General features: G+C 33.8%; 1 protein-coding gene across 5 annotated transcripts in view; it reads left to right on the top strand.

Annotated features, from left to right (window-relative positions):
* The window catches only part of CACNA2D1 (calcium voltage-gated channel auxiliary subunit alpha2delta 1), a 469,014-nt gene that overhangs the window by 296,692 nt on the left and 155,395 nt on the right, over positions 1 to 16,927 (top strand). For all 5 annotated transcript variants that reach the window (XM_081079528.1, XM_081079529.1, XM_081079531.1 and 2 more), the window contains exon 6: positions 11,453 to 11,582. In XM_081079528.1, the coding sequence (XP_080935654.1) occupies positions 11,453 to 11,582 (130 nt within the window). The remainder of the gene's footprint in view (positions 1 to 11,452; positions 11,583 to 16,927) is intronic.

A 16,927-nucleotide genomic window follows, 5' to 3' on the forward strand; every position in this document is an offset into this window, starting at 1 on the left:
CAGGGAGCCCCTGCAGCCAAAATATCCCTCCTGATTTTTAAACACCATATGGTAGGTTAGGTGTTGGGCCTGCATGGTCCATGTCTCTGCCCCTCCTGCCAGTCTTAAGGCGGCTCCTTCTGCGTGTCCTTAGTTCTGCTCTACTTCAGGTGATTCTCCATGATGGTGGTTCTGTGGTTTAGATGTAATTTTGCTGTGATCCTGTGAGGAGGCAAGCACAGCAGTTACCTACTCTGCCATCTTGATTGGAAAATAGATGGTGAATTCTTTATATGCAATGTATTGTTCAAAGCTCACACTAATCTTTTGTAGCATGTATGGTTATTTTTATGATTTTTCAGAGAAGACAAGTAAAACGTAGTGAGCTTAAGTCACGTGTCCAGTGTCGCACACTTGGTATTTGACAGCGCAGGGAACTGAGTGCAGTGCAGTCAGCGTGACCGCAGCGGGGGCCGTGGGTCGCTGTGCTGTGCTATGGGCTCTGTGGGGGATGGGAGAGGGCTCTGTGATGGAGACGTCATAAGTCAAGGCTTCTGGTTAACAATTTTGGAGACAACTTTGATTTAAAATTGTAATTGATTATTCCTATCCATTATTCTGTCCACATTTAATTTTGATGTATTTGGCTTGTTTTTATCCAACCAGTTTCATTGTTGGCAGTGATTTGCAGTAGGTAAAATAAAATATCTATGATTTAAAAGATTGTTAAGCTTTGAGTCATAAATCTCCACTAATCTGATCACTACCCAGTAGGTACGTTAAAATGAATGCATGGACCCCTGTTTGAAACAGTCACATTAGGAGACATTGGAAAAAAATAAAACTATAAAACTAATAAAAAAAAAAGTTGATTAGATTAGATTCAGTTTCTTCTAGGAGTCCCGCTTTATGTTTTTGGGGCTTCTTTTAAATGTTTTGAGTCTATTTAGACTTTTTTATAATGCATTGGGCACTTGGGCACGTGCTCCTCTTGCAATGATAGTTTAAATACCGATTATCAGTTGTTTGGAGTAGTGCATATTTCTCTTTTAGATTCCTCATCTAATTCTTTTCAGCAGTAGTTCATCGTGTATTTATTTAAAACTTATTGCCTATTTTCTAAGTTTGGAAAACTTGATAGCATTACATGGTCATTACAAACTCACCTTATGTATACACAGGGTAAACAAAGGTGGGACTGGATTGTTTGGAATGGTATCTTCAACATTTATTTTTTTGCTTGCACATGCATGTGAATTAAAAAGATGCACTTGATATAAGAATATTTACCAAAAATTCTATGTACTACTGAACTAATATGTTGAGAAACCTCAAAAGAGACTTCTAAATCTTTGCTTAGTGAAATTGTACATAATGTTGATTTAAGTAGCATAGGACATTAAAAATCACCACAAGAAAAAATGGTTTCTCTGGATGTTAGTTATTAAATACCTTTGTTAATTATGATGACTTTATATTACCATTGGAAATATGTCAACAGGTCATATGAATAAAGGACATTATTATCAATAGTAAATATAAATTGTATTTATAATAATCTTATTGGTATATATATATATATATATATATATATATATATATATATATATATAATTTTTTTTTTTTTTACCAGCTTCCCTAATTAAGTCACTATTTATCTTGTAAGGAGGTTGAAAAAGAGCTGATGCTGGGAATAGAAACATTATCTCTGTCATTTTCTTGTTCGGTGCATCTCACATTGCTGGAATTCCATCTTTGATCATTATTCATTTACAGAAAAAAATTAAAGCTACCTGCCCATATGAAATAGATTAAACGAGAGAAGATAATATGTAAATTACACATAAAATGTAGAATTGTACATTTAAAGTGACTGTAGAAGTGAGAAGGCAGCTCCCAACTTGTCAGTGTGTGGGGTTTCCACTTCCTCGTGTGGTACCTGGAGTGTAAGAGGTGCTCAGACCAGCTCACAGACACTTAGTAAGGAGGGAGGAGGGGGAATACCGTCGATCAATATAGAAAATATTAGTTCATTTTCTTATTTCACTGGCGAGAACTTCTGTTTTCTTTCAACCCTCCAGTGGATTCTTTTGGAGACTACTGACATTTGGTGTGTTCATTTTTATTTAAGGTTTTATCAAAAAGGTGGTCTCGATGATCACTTCCAGCATGTAATGTAATTGAAAGAATAAACACATGAAATTGAGAAGAAAAAGGTTGACTAATATTTTATTTTCATCTACAAATTGTCTGTTTGATGTCTGTAGCTCTACGCTCTGAGTGTATTGCCCTAAATTAGAATATAAATACAAATTCTCGGGATCCAAGGGGTTTGGATACCAAGAGACTCTTTTGTAAATGCTTGTTTATACTAGCATTCCACCATTTAGATGCTCTTGTAATTACTGGGCATAAGAAAATAACAATAATAATAAACCTTTGCTTTAAGTTAATGTTCATAGATTTCAGAATTAGAATTTTTAGACCTAGAAAGAAACTTACAGATTTTGTTTCCTGTTTTTTTAAAAAAAAATCTGAGGAGGCGTAGCAAGGATTCATAGATTTAAAATGAGATGGAGAACCTCAATTCCTGATGGAGGCACTGTCTGTCCATTTTCCAAATTGCTTCTAGTTTTTATCCTGGACAAAAGCATGTTTGGGGATTAGGGAACATAGATTCAACTTCATTTATTTATTCAACAAATTTTATAAATATGGCCAAGCAAATACAGTTTTAAGTGAGATTTTAGGTGCTAGGGAAACAAGTGAATGACATCAAGAAGTCTCTTGCTCTCATAAATGTTATATGTTACGGTAGTGAGACAGCAAACATGGACAAATAAAAAGTTAACTAGAGTTAGACTAGTGCTCTGATGGTAGTATATAGGTTGATATTTTCAAGATTCTATGGGGGATAATTTAGATGGGGGAATGTCCAAGAGAGTATTTTTTAACTGAGAATCTGAAGAATGCACTGGTGCTATGAAGGGACACCAGGAAAAAGCATGTGTGGGGACAGAGCCCCAGAGAGCAGTTTCCAGGCTCTCGGCCTCACGTGGAAAGGTGCTGGTTCAGGTAGTAAATGGCCATCAACTGTGATTGGATGGCCATCAGCTGTGGCTAGTTGGCCATCAGCTGTAACCAGTGAGCCATTGGCCACTAATATAACTGTCGTGGGTACGCTATCAGCAAATGGGGGCTAGCAAGAAGATGGTGGCTGAGCTAGCAAGAGCAGATTGCAGATAGCACGTGAGGTTGGTTGGCAAAGAAGAGTATGGCAGGTTGCGGATATTGTGGCTCCTGCCTCCTGGGTCTCCAACCCAACCGCCTACAAGACTATAGTGGTATGACTCCCCTGTCTATTGCTCTGTGGGTGTTCCTTTTTGGCCTCACCATGTCCTGTGTTCTTATGTGGGGAGAGGGACTAGAGACCCCATGTCATGTGGGAGACACTGCTCACTGTGCCATTTGTCATGTGAGGTGACCTGCGGGGTCTCTGGTCCCACTTCCCACATAAGAACACAGGATATGTCTAGGCCAAAAAGGAACACCCACAGAGCCATAAGTAGGGGAGTCATACCACTATAGTCTCACTGGAGGCTTTATAGTCTCACTAGAGGCTGGAGCCACATGACGTACAACCTGCTCACCGCTTCTCTGCCTGCCAACTGACCAACTGTCCAACCACCGCAGCCCTGGCAGTTAGATCAGTGGCTAATTGGCTAACTGATTACAGCTGATGGTCAATTAGCCACAGCTGACGGCCATTTACTACCCAAGACAGCACCTTTCCACAAGAGGCCGAGAGCCTGGAAACTGCTGGGACTCTGTCCCCACACCCCACATGCCACCCCATGTGACAGCATGCCAGGCAAAGAGAACAGTAAGCCTAAGGAAGTCTAAACCAGGAAGAACATGATGTAAGGAGAAAACAGGCCACTGTGTCAGGAACATGAAGAGCAAGGAGAAGCAAAACAGGAAATCTGGATGAGTAGTGTCATGCGAGGTGGCATGTGAGGTCTCTAGTCCCGCTCCCGCATAAGAACGCAGAATTTAGTGAGGCCAAAAAGGAACACCCACGGAGCGACAGACAGGGGAGTCATACCACTATAGTCTCGCTGGAGGCTGGGTTGGAGACACAGGAAGCAGGAGCCACAGGATCTGCAACCTGCCGTCCACTTCTCTGCCAAATAACCTCACTTGCTAACTGCAATCCGCAATCCACACCCCGCCCCCTGCTAGCTTAGCCACGGCAGTTATGTCAGTGGCTAATGGCTAACCGGTTACAGCTGATGGCCAAATAGTCACAGTTGATGACCATCTACTACCCGAGCCAGCACCTTTCCATGTGAGGTCGAGAACCTGGAAATTACTCTGGGGCTCTGTCCGCACTGTAGGCAGGCGGGAAATAAATCAGGTAGGTTTACAGGAAATAGATTTTCATTTCCTTGTAAATATGGTAGCATCATGGAGTCCTGGAGCCTGCTCCTTCTGATTATACCTTAGTTGTATGGCATTAGCCAGTCTCTGCCTTGGATGTCTACCTTGGAAATAATTGATTTTTCTACCTTGCAGAGTTGTGTGTGTGTGTGTGTGTGTGTGTGTGTGTGTGTGTTGTTTTGCGGTTTTTTTTTTAGCCTTTTTTGCCCTGATAGTGTTTTGAAAAGTAGATTTGTCTAACAGAATATTTATAATATAAAAATGTCCTTTTTGTTTTTTTTTTTAGAAATAGAATGACCACATTTAAATGTTTTTCTTTTATAATACGATATATATATATATATATATATATATATATATATATATATATATATATATATGTATATATATACTATATGGTTTCTCTATATATAATATATTATATATGTGTGTGTGTGTGTGTGTATAACACTATATGGTTTCCATGGGTTGTGCTATACTGCACTTTTAGACTGTCTGAAATCATAGAGTGCTTTTCATATTCAAGACACCATTTCACAGTCCCTTAGTAGAGGCAAATCCCCTATAAGCCTCTTCCCAAAATTTACGTTACATATTTAGGTAAAAATGGATATGTGCACATTTTCATATTATTATATCCCTTTCTAATGCTGGTGATTTGAAAATTTCACACTATGTGGAATTTAAATCAGCCTCCAACTCTTCTTGTCCTCATACTACTCAGTGTGCTGTGATTCTAATACCCCATTCTTATTGAGTGCTAGGTCCTGGGATATGTGATTCAACCCTCATGGAAACTAAAAAGTTAATTTTATTTTTAGAATGTTCTCAGATTGTGTATTCCAGCTTTTGTGAATGTTACCACTGTCATCATCACTACAACCTCAGTACATTTTATTTGAGGAATGTCTATTTTTGCTTTTAAAATTTAATAAACAAGTATTGCAGTAGCCAGTATCACTTTTTGATTTTAGTTCAGTTTTATGTGTTTCATATTTATGCCTGTCTCTGACACACACACTGTCATATTTAGGAAATGTATATAAAAATTTATACAATTTGCTTAAATATTCTCTACAGTATTTTCTAACTTGTTATCTTTATGTTTTTGCACAGTTTCAGCTGCTTACCGTTCCCTTTTACCCCCAAAGTGGGTTTATTTAGGACTGTTTCTCCCTTCGCTTTTATATATCATAATTAGTAGGAGAAGAATACATGGAAGATTCTATCCTCCATGGAGGAATACATGGAGGATACTATCAGGGCAAAAAAAGATTAGAACAGGGAATCTAATCTTTAAGAACTAGAATAATTTCTTCAAATTTCTTTTAAACACTGTTATAAATTTACTATTCATATTAACTTGAAAACATTCTTAATATGTTCAATAAATTTCCTCTGAAGAATTAATGCTACAGTTTTCCATAAGGTAAATCTAAAGAGTTATATCATTTTTCTTACCTGCAGAACTGCAGAAATCTTCTGAATACATGAAAAAATATTTTATTTCTTTATCAGACATATTAGCTAAACTCATGGTTTTTGCTAGGATACTATGGATATTTATTAAATTAATAATTTAAATATTTTATTTTCTTATTGTTATGATTCAGTAAAGCAAGAGTGCAAGTATATAAGTCTTCAGTGTATAATTTATTCAGTGTCATCCACCTCATATTTCCTTTCTAATTCTCTTTGTGTGCTTAAATACTTCTTTGAGTCATATCATCCTCAAGGAGAAAAATAGCGGCTTAAACCAATTAACTCAGGAGGCCTAATGGTATTCTTATTGCCATTGTAACTGGATTCATTATTTAATATTCAGCCTGGCCTTTCAACCTGACCAGAACAACTGTGGCTAGATGAAGGCTCAGCAGCTTTTTCTCTCTATTCATTATTTGTTAATTGGGTCTGGTCAGCTGCAGCTGATTTGATGAATTTCCATTTCTAATTGATGCAAGTGATTTAGTAAAAAGAAGGCTTTCTTCTGTAAGGGTCAGAACTGGTAACCAGCCTTAAGGAATGGGGCATCACAGAATACTTAGATCCCCAATGGTGGACTAGTGGTTACAGAAGCAGCAATACTTTTTATTCCATAAAATAGATTGCAAAGCCCTGTTGTAAATAATATGTGTGAAATAGTTGTAAAAAAGAAAAGGATGTATTTAGAGGTGGAAATTTAAAAACATACACTCATACGGACTGGAGAATTGTATACATAGCTATAGCCTCTAATTAAAGAATTTAATTCATTACACAAGAGCTTGACATTCATGTAACTTCACTAGTGAGATAGAAATGCCAGTTGTGATACTTCTATAGAGAGTCTCAGCAAACCATTTCTTGTTCAGTGTCAACTAATCTCACAGTTTTGTGAGACACAAAATTGTGTGGGACACACAGTTTAATCTGAATTGTGCAAAGTGTTAAGCTAGTTTTTGTTGCAATTTAGGTAAAATATATAAACATTTAATTTCTGAACATTTTATTTTCAGTGGAAATAGTTTTAAGTTAATAACATGAAAAATATAAAAATTGAAAACAAATGTGTTGTTATAAGTATCAATTCTAATAGTGTTTACTTTGAGGTAAACATATTAAATAAGCAAGGACCTTTTGTGTCTTTCACAGACTTATCATTGTGACTTTCCAAATTAAATTTGCTAATATGTACTGCTTGTAAAATTGAATGACCTACCCATCCAACATTGGCCTGTATCTTTGTCTCTGAGTGATCTAATCTATTATTTAATAACTGAAATTACAGTGAAATGAATAGTCTGAGAAACATACTTCTCATGTTTCACAAGTGTGTTTTACCAAATGTATTTAAATACATTTAGAATCACCCTGTTTGGTTTATTTGTACACGTTTATATAGGGTAGTTTGGAAAATTTAGAAGAGAGTTTTTTGGGGGAAAAAATGTTAAAAAGATACGCTAACTGATTTTTTTTCTGGTATGTGGTCGGATAAACAAGGAAATCTTAATTCTAGAATTTATTTGAAATTTTTAATTAACACACTAAACAATATATGTGAAGTAGCTTTTCTCCAAATTCCTTTTCTCAGTTAATTTCTTTGTTTCTAATATTTGCTGTATTTTAATTATACTGTATAATAACGTAATGTATCAAGATAGGTAAAACTATGAACTTTGATGGCATCAGAAATAATAGTTTCATAAGTTTGAAGAAATGAGTTACATTTAAAAATTTTAATATTTTCATGAAATTATTACAATTTATGGAGACTATAAAAGGGAGGAGCATGGGGAGCTGCAGTTTTAGTGTTTCTTGTTATATTTAGCAACTGCACTTTAAAACCGGTCCTTATGCATGATTCTGCAAGTTAAGAAGTACATTTTTATTTTCAGAAGGACGTTATATGGCAATTTAAAATTGCAAGAATCTCCATAAAATAAATATATTTATAATTTTTAGGTGTGAGAGGACTCATATAATTCTTAATAGCATTCTAGAAAGGACTTAAAACAAACAATAATATCTTTCTGATTACAAATATAATACTTGTTCATTATGTTATTGCAAAACAATCAAGAGAACACAAAGATGAATACAGTTATATTTCATAACTACAAAACTAATGGTAGTGCTGAGAGCATTTGTTATGTACTCATCCCTGCATGTATCCCTGGATCTCTGTTTCCTCTCAAATTAGGCCTTTTTCTCTTATAGCTTAAAATTTACTTTTTTCAACTGAAATCACTTCTAAAAATACAGCATGTATGTATATTCCCAATGTGATTATTGTTTTATATTATATCTATCATAATTATTATATCTATCATAATTATTGTAACCATTTTACTTTTGCTGGATATTTAATTTGTTTCCAGATTTAGATTTTAAGTGGCATTTCTATAAACAATAATGTCAGTAAATCCTTCTCTCCTCCACTCTACCAATAAATATTCTTCAGTGAATAAATGAAATATTTGCACATATTTACGTAATCCTCACCCTAACTCGTACATGGAGTTTACTGTCTATTGTCTATCATCTAATCCTTCTACTTTTCATATATTATCTAAAATTTGCTAGTAATAAATGTAAATGGGATTTCTGGAAAAGATATTCTTACTAAAACTAACGTTATCTTCTAAAGTTATAAATGGAACTATATTTTTTTTTATAACTGAAAATGACCTTATAGATTTTTTTAGTTTGAGAGTTCTCAATTTAATAGGGAAGAATATTAAAAGCAGCTGAGAGATTCATTCAAAAGACATCCTCCCCATTGTGATACACTGCTATATTGGTGGTGGAAGAAGCTCCCCGGGTGATTCTGGTGTGTCCCACAGGTAATGTCCATACCTGTAGCCCAACATCATTTATTTATAAGTCAAAAGACAGAAACCCATGAACAGGGACTAGCCCGAGTCTGAGATGTTATTACTGCAACAGAGTAGAATCAAGTCTGAGGTATATACTCGCCATTATCCCTTTTCTTGGCATTTCATAAGTAATATGTGTTTTTTGTAATCGGTATTATTAGTACATTTAAAAAAAAAGCTTCAGGGTCGTATCAGTTTGCGAACACTGGGTTAAATACAGTTTTCTTTAGTGAAATTTATTTCAGAGCCTTTTATATGCCAATGCGATTTGTTATATTAGACAAATATAATGTGCAGCATTTTTCCAATTTATTTCAGGATGGAGCTTACCCCTAGAATATCTTGAGTGACTTGTCTTTTGAAGCGTCCTTTGACAGATATCACTTGTCATATTACCATGTGCATGCTTCTATTCACACATACTTAACACCTTTCTATGTGAGGCCAGAGCCTGGAAACTGCACTCCTGGCTTTGTCCCCACAATGCTTATTACTACTCAATCCTAATTTTTTCATGGGTAGTTCTAAATTTAAAAAAAGTATGCCTAATTTAAACTACCTGTATTTTAAAGCACTGAACTTCCAATTTTAGAGTGTATCAGAATCAGCGGGACGGTTTGTTAGACTACAGATTCCTTAGCTCTTCCCAAGCTGTTTCTGATTGACGAGGTCTGGGGTGGGGCCTGAGAGCCTGCATTCTAAAAAGTGTTAGTGTGTACAGATGCTGCTTCTCCAGGGAACATGCTTTGAGAAACAACTGCTTTAAAATAAATATTGAGATTTTTCACTAACTGAGAATAATGGCAAAATCCGTTAGATGGAACCCTTTTTTATATTTATGTTATTAATGAAAGTAGTTCATTTTAAAGTGCCTTTCTCTTACTCAAGTCAATAGTACTGAGGGATAGACATCGTAGAATAGCATATGAATTTTAAAATGTGTTAAAATTCACAGTTGAATCCAAGACTGAATCCCAGTTATCATTTTCATTCTTTATTAACAGTTGCAGTCAAAGCAGATATGTTAGGTTAAGTGTTCTTTTGCTCTGTGGTTTCTCTTTCCCTTGTAATTCTTCTCTCTTTTCTTGTCCTTCACACTGCACACACCTAACGTCTGTGAGTATGAGTTGTGATTCCTACATGTAGGTATTTTGCTAAATTTTAGACTTTCAACATTACTGTTTTGTTATGTTTGTTAATTGAGGAACAATAATATCTTTGGCACTTTCACATGAATAGAAATAGTGATCTATTTTCAAATATTTTTATACCTGGCAAATTTTATGATTCAAATCACATATACCCACATGTGCACACATATACACACACACAGTCATATCTAACTAAACCAGAGGTTTCACAATATAGTTCTTTTCTTTATATAAAATTGTATTTTCATATTCTCTTTTATTAATGTTTCATTTAAAATAATAATTTGGTCATGACCTGTTAAATTCATTTTATTACCTAATGATGGGTCGGAAATGGCTTTAGGAGCCATTGTGTGGAAGAAGAAAAAAAAAGCCCTATTGCTCATGGTTGTGTCTAAATAATCTTTCCAAATGTTGCAATTCTCCTAGGGAAAAAATAATACCTGCACACACACGTGTTAAAATATCTCAGGATATGGCTGTTCTCTGGTCATATCAATTTTCAGAGCGATCTGGCAATTGGAACACTATCACTTCTTTATTGACCTGCTAACTTTTAGGTTGTTGGACATTCTTCTAGCCATCTTATGAAATTTTCTTGTTGTCCACCGAAGTGTTTTCTGTTGTTTATCATTTGTATTAACTTCATTGTGCTGCCAAAATAGTCAAACGTTGTGATTTTTTTGTTCAGTTGTTTTTTAAGGAGATAAAAAAAGGTTTAATATGATTAGCCAAAAACAGTTGTTTTGGAGATGCATTTTGAATAAATGAATGAGATTCTTAATTTCTTGCCAGGGTAAGGCAACAGGTAATTCAGTATCAAAAGCATAGTTCAAAGAGATAGAAAATGAATCTTCAACCTTAAACTCCTGTGGGATTTTCTTGAATCATTATTGATTTGTTCTAAGCTCCTACCATGGGAGACAAACTGGTTGAAGTTAGAATTTAATTATACTTAGAGTTACAACAGATATTTTCTTTCTTTTTTAAGAGAAAAATTGATAAACTTGGAATACATACAAAAGTCAAGGGAACATGACATAAAATAATCCTTCATTGCTATCTTATTGTGGTCATATGTATCATTAATTGTCAAACACAGAATTATCCTCAACTGCAAAATATAAATTTGCTAACATAAATAGTGAAATTTATTTCAAGGGGATAGTTTTAATTAGGTTGTCTTTAAAGGCATATGTCATGTTTTTAAATGTACATTTTAATAAATACTGGTCTTGGGAACACTTTGTTTCTCTCAGAATAATCCTGAGGCATGATTCTAACATTGAGAAAATTAGGCAAGAATTTAGGTTATTGTGTGAATAATATCATGAAGATGTAATATGAATGCTAACACTTGAATGAAAATGTGTGCACCTGATGTCATCGGAGTACTATATTTTAAAATATTCTTTTAGTTCTCCTTTTTGAAAACTATGCATTTGGCAAATGAAGACATGAATGTGCGAATATATGTGTTAGCATAAGTTTTAATATTCTCTTTGTTGTCTGCCTTTTCCTATATAGCCTGAAAAAAATGACAGTGAGCCAGGCAGTCAGAGGATAAAACCCGTTTTTATCGATGATGCTAATTTTGGACGACAAATATCTTATCAGCATGCAGCAGTCCATATTCCCACCGACATCTATGAGGGGTGTAAGTAAAAGAATGTGAACGACTATTATAATACCATGCTCTCATCTGTCTTATGTATCTCATATTTGAAAACAAACAAACAAAAAAAGAAGCAACTGTGATACTCTTATTTACATGCCATTTAAGAGTGTGGTAAACTGATTTGTGTAAATAGAAGAAATCTCATTTTCATGAGCCTTTTATGTTTGTATAGCTTCAGTACATAAATATTTGTACGAGAGTCTATACCCATAGAGATGTTCTTCTACTTTATTGTTGAGTAAATAGTTCCGCCTTCTCAGTTGACATAAATAACTTAAAATGTAATAGATATATTCTTTAACTCAAACTATATGGCACAAGTGCACACATGCAAATAAATGCAGATAAATATTTTTACACAAACTCACGAACTGGTAAAGGAAGCGAGATGAACATTTGAGACTCTCCAGTTCTTACCACATCTTCTGTTGTGTTTTACAGTCTCTCTCCGTCTCTGTGTCTCTCTCTGCCTTACCCTAGCATATGGGTCAAAGATACGTCCATCCCCATATATTGTGGGCTCAACATAAAAATAAGTGTTGGGGAAAGAATTAAACAATAGACCATCACTGAATGGAAGACTTGATTGAGAAGCTTCACTTGAAGAATGGAGGGGAATAAGTTATGCAGGAAGATATAAGGGAGGAAGCTTGTGTCAGTGATGTTTCTCAGAGACAGCCTCTATATTAATAAAGACAGAGCCTGGAAATTCTAACTAGGAATTCCCCTAAGGACAGTCTAATCGTTTATGAGAACCAGCGGTGACCCAGAAAGCAGGGTCTTTGTTAATTCATAGTTCTGGTCTTCGATGTTATCCATTCCCTAACCTCCACACACACCCCACACCCCCCTCTGCCTTCTCATATAAGCAAATGGTGAGGAGAAAGAATCATTTGAGAGTTTTAAAAGTATGTTTCTTATAATTCCCCTTAAGTAGAAAGGCTGTAGAGTGTATCCAGAGCTGCTTGGGTTTTGGAGCCAGATGGCCTGTATTCAAATCTAAATTTTAGCAGTATTGTTTCCTTGTGCAAATCTTTTGACTTCCTGGGCTAGCTCGTATTTTCTCACCTGTAAAATGGGGATAGGATTACTAACCGGAAAGGTCATTTCGGATAAAGTGAGTTAAAGTATTTAAGTGTGCATAATAGTGCTAGGTTCATAGTGAGTGCTATGTAAATGCTTGCTGTTACTATTAATTATACTTAAAGTTTATTTAGATATATAAGATTAAGCACAGGAATTAATACTGTAAATTAACTTTTATTTTTTGGATTCACTGTGAGATTATTTGTTTAAAAGAGATTTTTTGAGTACATATATGATTCTTTTCATAACAAATTTCATTTATCAAAATATTTTATTCATTCTTTTTATTTCTTTTTGATCTTTTTAAAACTGCATGTCATTTTTCTCCTATCAATTATTTTAAGATGTTAAACATGATATTTCTCTATGTATAATAGAAACAAACTAATATGTAGAGGTAGTTTCGGATGTTCCATGAGAATTAAATATAAATTGACTTCTTTATAATCCTATTAATTTCAAGTCATTTTAGGAATTAACTGGAATTAAGATTCAGGTTTTGTTTTTTGGTTTTTTCCTCTGACCATTCTGTTTTTTTTTCAAGAATTATTTTTGATATTTGCAAATAAATATTATAACTATTGTAGCAAATATTCAGATAATACTGAGCTATATGATTATGTTTCTCATTTTTAAAAAACGTTATTTTTATCCATCTTATTTTTTTTTCCAAATTTTTTATCACCTATTGTTTGTTGGGTTTGTCAACAAGGTAATGATCTTATTACTCTCAGAAATTATCTTTCCACTGAATTTATGTTGAAGAAACAAACTGGCTGGATATAGAAGTTCTGAGTCAAAACCTTTTTTTGTGTGTCAATTCTCCGTGGGTACCATGGCTTCTGTTTTCTGACCTGTATTACTATGTTTTACAAATTTGAGGCCAATTTGAATGTTTTCCATTTGTTGGAAAGGTTTTATGATTGTGTTTCTTCTTTGTTCCCTCTTATTGGGGGATTTTCTCCACAGTCCTGAAACTCAGTAGTTCATGAATGTGAACAAGATATTTGAAGTCAGTGATATTTTTATCAAATAGTTTTAATCTATGAACACATTGTTTAAAATATGTATTTCCTTGGAAGACTTGTATGTAAAAATAAAACAAAACTACTATGACTGTGTCAAACGTGGTGTGACCAGAACCTTGTCCACTTGCTACCTTACATCCTTTAATAGGAAGCCTTCTGTTTGTCTAGTATTGGCAGTCAACATAGATTCTCTGAGCAAGTTCATGGGTTATTATTTAATTCTCATGCCCAAAGAAAGGAAAAAGAACAAGGTCAAGCGCATTGTGAGTGTATCTGCTTTCTGTGTATCTAAGCACATGGGAGAAGTGAGGTGGTTATTTCTGAGAGCTTTGCCTCTGCACTGATTTCCTCCCCGTGTTTGATGTAGTAGTAAAAGCCAGTGGGCCACAGCCTCATTCTCTGTAGGACCTGGGCACCTTTGCCTACTATAACTTGGGAAAGAGGATTGCTTGAGCTTGCTTTCCAGACTATCTCGTAAAGCACCTGGAACACCGTTTCAGCCCTTTCGTGTTATATAGACATAGCTGCCACTACTCCACTGGCCTGCTCTCATCCCAGCTCCCTCCAGATATATGAAGTGTTTAATGAGACTCTTCGTGCTCACTTCCACTTATATTTCTACAGGAATATAATATTCTACAGTCTATACTTACACTTATATTCTATACTTATATTCTACAGTCTTTTTGCCATTCTGTAGGAAAATTTCCTTGAAGTTCAGGCAGTGAAGTTCAGTAATGATTATCCAGAATGTCTCAAATTTTCTATTAAATTCGATGAAGGCTATCAGAACTACATCATACATTTTAAAAATAGGTTTTTTTCTCCTAAAAGCTATATGCTAGGTCGCAAAAATTTTAATACTGTATACATATTTAACATGGAAAATAAAAGTCTCCAACAATAGAACTTCCTGAAGCTAATGGTGGTTAACAGTTTGGAACATAGTCCTATAGTAGGAATATAATTGCAGACACTAACTAATGAAATAATCCAAATGGGATTTTTCATACAGCTCTTCACCTTTCTTCCTCCCCTGTCCCTCGAGTTATAGTAGAGAAATATTTTTTTGTTAAACTATTAAAAGGCTGAAAAGAGAGAGGAGCAAGATTTCCCTTCAGCAGTATGTCACCCAGAGAATATAAAAACAAAATGAGTTTGCTTAATTTTTCAATGGGAAGATATGTAACAAGCAACAAGTGAAAAGTACATTTCTTTTTTTTTTCCATAGATAATTAGAGCCTAAAATAATTAGAACCTAACTTACTAGGTTAGTAAATTACCTTGAGTATACATGTTATAAATACCAAAGGTCAGTAGACTTTATAATTCCATTGATACGATTAATATAATAATAAACACGTTTTGATTTTACTAGTTGTTTGACTCAATGCTAAGCTTTCTTAATACAAGATCTTGTTTAAGTCACCTTTGTTAAAATAAATAATTTTGAAAAAGGGGAAACTGAAATAGAGTTTTTAATGAAAAGCTACAGTTGTAAGAAATGGGATTATATTTCAAATAAATTCTAATTCTGAACTTTATACATTTAATCATTATGATGGAAAAAAAAATCCTAATATTATACTATTGAGTTAATTTTAACTTGGTTAAATTATTTGGGAGCCAGGACTGTCCACAAAAGTAATATACTTACTTAGCATGAGAATCTTCATTTTCTTATTCTTTTGCTCTCTTTATTTTTATTTTCAGTTGAAATCACATTCATAATTAATGTCTTCATCTGTTTTATGCTGGAACAGACATGAAGTATGACACATAGCTAAATCTAAGCATACAGTTTTTAAAGAATATTATCACATAGTATCCACATATCTTTTCAATATCCTAAAAGAGTTTTGATTTTGTATAAATCATTTTCTTTCCAACTTAGAATAAACTATTTATAAATATCCACAGAGGTTGACTTTAATAGTCTCAGAGAATAAAAAAATAATTGCTTTGATTACTTTGAAAATCAATAAGATATAAAATATTTAAATAGAGGTTTTCAGAAGTCATAAGATATACTTTGGTATGTGGCATACTATTTTAAAAAAAGGAAAAGAAACTCTGTCCTTGGATTATTTATTTAGTCCCATTTATCTTAATATCGTCTTCTCCTCCTTTGCTGAAATCTCATCAGTAATACGCTGACCTTGCCTGGCCTGTACTCCTTTAAAATTCATATCCGGAGTTTTGGTTTCTGTGAGTAAATGAAACACGAGTAAAATCAGAAATGTTAACAAGATCCTGCAAATGTAATAATTACTGGTATTCTTCATGCGGTTCGTAAGAACATATCAGATTTACAGGATTATTCTTCGTTTCTGAATTTAATAAATGTGAAAGTGTAGTTTAATTGAAGGCTTAACTGAAGCAAACAGCTTCTTTCACTTTAAGACAGTTGTGTAGCTACAGTCTCATAAGAAATCTCATGTTCTAATTTCCCAAAGGTGATTACTTTAAAGTTTCTTGAATTGAAATGTGATTATTTTTGCTCAGTGGTGTATTTAAAGTTTTAGAATAGTATATTTAATTAGAAGTCTATGCGAAAGTTTTCGCTTTTGAGAGTTTCACTGGTTGATACTTTTCTTTTTGAGGGCGCACAATCATACTTAATTTTCAGATTTCATGTATCTGTTTAAGAGTATGGAAAACAAGCATAGCACTTAGTAAAATAAGGACTGAATATTCTGACTTGATTTGATTTTAGTCACAGAATTTTACTATGTAGTCACTTTAGATTCAAGTATAGGGAATGTGTTCACAGACTAATTTATAGTCAGTTATTAATAGAAATTTATGTTGATATTTATTTGTAGAATTATTATAGTTTCAAAAGGCTATATATTGATAAGAGAAAATAATAAGGAACCCCAACTTGTATAGCACTTTCACGTCCTAGATTACTTTAGCTCCTGCTTTTAATTGCAAGATAATTATTATTTCCATTTGAGAAATGAAACATGTTTTTATCACAAAGATATATTCATTTTAATAAAAGAAGACAGGAGGATTTTCAGATGTTTATTATTATCCTTGAAAGTCCCATATTATTTACTGATAATAATTGCTTTTTATAAATATAAAAAGCAAATATAAAAAGCTTTTTATAAATAATTGCTTTTTATAAATAATTGCTTTTTATAAATTGAAAATAATTGCTTTTTATAAATTGCTTTTTATAAATTTTTATAAATTTTTTAT

This window comes from Rhinolophus hipposideros, assembly GCF_964194185.1.
Source record: "Rhinolophus hipposideros genome assembly, chromosome: 18".
Classification (NCBI taxonomy): domain Eukaryota; kingdom Metazoa; phylum Chordata; class Mammalia; order Chiroptera; family Rhinolophidae; genus Rhinolophus; species Rhinolophus hipposideros.